This window comes from Vitis riparia, chromosome 2, assembly GCF_004353265.1.
Source record: "Vitis riparia cultivar Riparia Gloire de Montpellier isolate 1030 chromosome 2, EGFV_Vit.rip_1.0, whole genome shotgun sequence".
Taxonomy (NCBI): Eukaryota; Viridiplantae; Streptophyta; class Magnoliopsida; order Vitales; family Vitaceae; genus Vitis; species Vitis riparia.
This window is the reverse complement of record NC_048432.1, coordinates 2,502,625-2,506,520: the sequence shown is the minus strand read 5'-3', so window position 1 is coordinate 2,506,520 and position 3,896 is coordinate 2,502,625. Positions and strand designations below refer to the sequence as shown.

The 3,896-nt window shown below is 33.3% G+C and overlaps 1 protein-coding gene across 1 annotated transcript; it reads right to left on the bottom strand.

The window, feature by feature from the left end:
* Window positions 1-294: 294 nt before the first annotated feature.
* Window positions 295-1,672, bottom strand: LOC117928972 (methanol O-anthraniloyltransferase-like). Its single transcript, XM_034849138.1, has one exon. It carries the CDS (start codon window positions 1,602-1,604, stop codon window positions 690-692), a length of 915 nt encoding a protein of 304 aa, XP_034705029.1. The 5' UTR covers window positions 1,605-1,672; the 3' UTR covers window positions 295-689.
* Window positions 1,673-3,896: the final 2,224 nt, after the last annotated feature.

Here is a 3,896-nt window from a genome sequence, read left to right as displayed (position 1 = left end):
GGATATTTTTTTGCATTAATGGTTCACTTTACTACTGCTTTTTAGGGGATTTGTCATAATTTAATTTATGGATTTTTGTAGGAAAAGATAAATTGCAATTAAGTTAAAACTTTTTTGTTAGCTTAACTACTACTTCTCATGTCGAACCACACATGTGAAATGATTGTGGTGTCCTAACCTCCGGGTTGGGTCACATCATTGGCTTACATTTCCATGAGAAGGGTTATGATAAATTAGCAATGATGTATCTCATCAACAAGATACCTTCCACAACTTTGAACTTTGACACCTACATTAAAAGTAAATATTTCTCAAAAGGTATAGCAAACACAAATTCACCCAGAAGACATACCCTTTTTGTCTTCCTAGCCTATTGCTCTGTTCAAAAGAGATAAATGCTTGCATGTATCCCCAAACAAATAGAGTTTATCAAGACATGTTTCTACTTGCAAACACTAATGCTATGTTCCTTTCCTAAAAGGATGAATGGCTCACACCACCGGCCGAAATAAGTATTCAACAGCACTCGAGCCTTCAAGCCAAATACAGTGTCATATTGCCTACTATTGACATAACACCTATCACTAGTAATCTCCACCCTGCTACATTTAGGTTGTAAACCTTTTTAAAGAGATCCTAAACTAAATTAAATTGCTTAATTCTTAAAATCCATGTAGATTCTGTTTAATTTACAGCATGGATTTAATAAGTCTAACAGGATCTTCCTCTTTTGTCATTCTCTTTAGCTCCTGTTCAAACCTTTCCATGACTGGCGGAGGCAGGCATATAGGTATAACATTCCCTTCTTCTCCTTTGCTGTTCCTGAACCGCATACAGAAGCTAATATTAGATAAAGCCCTAGCAATCCCACCATAGACTGGCTTTCCCCACCCGAAGTCGATCTCTCCAAACCCGGCACATGTGAGATCTGAAATAAGATAGTTCCCCGGCTGCGTAAATGAGGGACGGCCCTTGATGACCATAAGATCTGCCACTGATTTTACATACTCTTGGCTCATTTCCGCCTTGGCTTTCTTCAGTAACCTTATCGCATATTCCAATGGGTTTTTACATAGCATTCCAGCCTTAGTAATTGAAGCTGGATAAACAAAAGCATTTCCATAGTATCCTGGAGGCAGATCGAAACCGCGCTTGCCTCGCATATTGATTAAGCATGAAATGCGAACAACCTCATCAGGGTCTACTGCAAATGCAATTGTGCGGCATCTCCATACATACGCTATTAGAACCTCAAACGTCGAGCAGCCACCGAGGCTTGCAGGAAGTCGGTACCTAAGTGCTCTTATCTCCTTGGGGCCAAAGAAGAATGATCGATGAACCAAATTATTTTCGTCCATGGTCATTAGTGTGCCCTGGGTGTTGGTTACCTCCTCATATTCATGATGTATACGGGTAATTCGTGGCGGATTTCGGGCATTTAACAGCTCTCTTTGCCATATGGGCAGCAGAGATGGCACAGACAGACCTTGAGCCATCTCGCTTATGGCGTCGAGGAATTGGACGAAGCCAGGACCATCACTCATTGTGTGGTTTACGCGCAATGCAAATATAAATCCTCCACACCTCAATCGGGTCACCTGCATTGTACAAACATCGGCTTTATCAATATATGTTTTAGCAACATCCAATGAAATAGACAATTTTTGCTTAAGTATTGGGTTATTTGATATTTATTTTAAATCATCAAATAGACATATATAAAATAATTTTAAATATTTTATATATTTTATTTTAAATCATCAAATAGATATATTAATTAATATTTTTTTATTGATTTTAACTCATCTTTGCTTTCATTAATTTTAAATAATAAATTTATTTATATAATATTTAGGTTTGTTTTTCAATAATGGTCAATGCTAAGGCTAAGGGTTGGGTTAGTTAGGTTAAGAACAAGGTTATGTTTCATAGGTTTATTTCTATTGTGATTTTAGATAGAGAGGTCCTTATGTCCTTTTGCGAGTTTGATGTAAATATTTATGTTAGTTCCATTTCACCATAGTTTTAAATACATCTACCTTGTTATATTATATATATATATATTGGCTTCTCTTTCTCATGGGCTCCATTTTTTTTCCTATTGTATTCATGACTTCAATTTCAGTCTTTGTTTCCATTCCACTTATGGTGGCATCTTATTGTCTAAGGTTTGTGTAAGAATTTCTAAATTTCATCCTTTGTATCATTTTCATCCCACTTCTCCAAAATAAGAGGAGAATGATTGGTTACTTTCATGGCAAGTTTTTACTTTTAAGTCTTTGCACTTATACTATCTCTCCTTATTCATGCCTCTAGAATTTAATACTTAATAATGCTTCATTTTCATTTTTAAAAATATGCATAGGAAAGAAAAGAGAAAATAAGAAAACACATATACTTAGCAAGCTTGAAGGAACAATCAAGGTAGATTGCCTTAGCGGAATGAAACTCACGTGAGAAGAAAATGGAGTTGTCAATATTATGCCTAGGAAGGTGGTGCAATTCTTATCCAACTAGTGTTAAGGTTGAATATGTGAAAGTAGAGCAAGATGGGGTGTTTACAAAAGGTTAAAGGTACGTGGGTTTTGTATTAAGATAGATACTATAATAGTTTAAAATCATTCATACTTTTAACTTATATTAATCTAGTCTTCCTACTTTGGTTAATTATATGGTAAAAACCTATAAAAACAAATACATTTAGACTGTTGGGAACATAAATCATTCTTTTGAGTTAAATAGCATAATAATTAAGTTGCCAAAATTTTCCATCGTGGATATAAACACAACTTTTTGGTGAGCCATATCTTATTATTTTCAATAATTATAAATTTTATGTAATTGGAAATAGATTGGCCATTGTTCAACTCTCATTGCAACCATGAAATTACACCTCAACATTCAATACTAAAAATGAGCAAATTCTTAGCCTCGAATTCAAGAAACTCCTAGCCATTGGTTGGGCGTTAAACCAACCATAGATTAGACTCCTTTTTGGGTTGTTTTGCTTGCCATGGTGGTATGCACCGAAGGCCCTTCATATATGCATGCACTTAGGAGTACATTATCTCAATTTCTTTTCCATATCTTTGATCACTCATTAGGCTAGTATATATATTAAGTTGGAATGTGAGATTGTTTAGTATTCAAAATACTATATTTTGTTGAAAAAAAAAGTACAACTATTAATAGCTTCAATAAATATAAAACATCTTATTTTTACTTCGATGTAAAAAAAAATTGAATTATTACTAGTTTATTAAACATGATACATTTTACATAGTAACCTAAAATAAGTTTTTTTTTCTGATTTTTTTTTTAATAATTCCTTGTGAGTGAAAAATCTTTCCAAAGAGAGGAACCCTAATATATATATATATATATATATATATATATAAATTCAAGTAAAATCTCTTAATGTGTGGACACAATATGGTGTTAAATTGTAAAAGACTAATCACACATATTACTTGAGAATTGTAGTCCCATTATATATAATTCTAGCTAAGATAGGGCTCACTCTTCTTAGAAACCTAATACACATTGATTCATTGAACCTTAGCCTTCAAATATATAAAACCTAACCCATATTGGCTAGTTGAACCTTAGCCGCCAAACAATGATCAATGAAATTCTTAATTCTAGCATAAGAAGAAGAAGAAGATACCAAACATGACTCTATCTTCGATTAATAGCTTGCGAGATTGGATCAAAGACTTAGCATATGGTAATCTTATTCATGTTTAGTTTGTATTACTTTGGGATTTATTTAACTTTTGCTCATTTTAAAGTAGATCGAGTCATATCTTTAAATTTTTATAGTGTCTCTATTTTCTTATTGGAAATTGAATAAATTTTATGCTTATACAAGGAGCTTCTTTGGATTTAATTTTTGG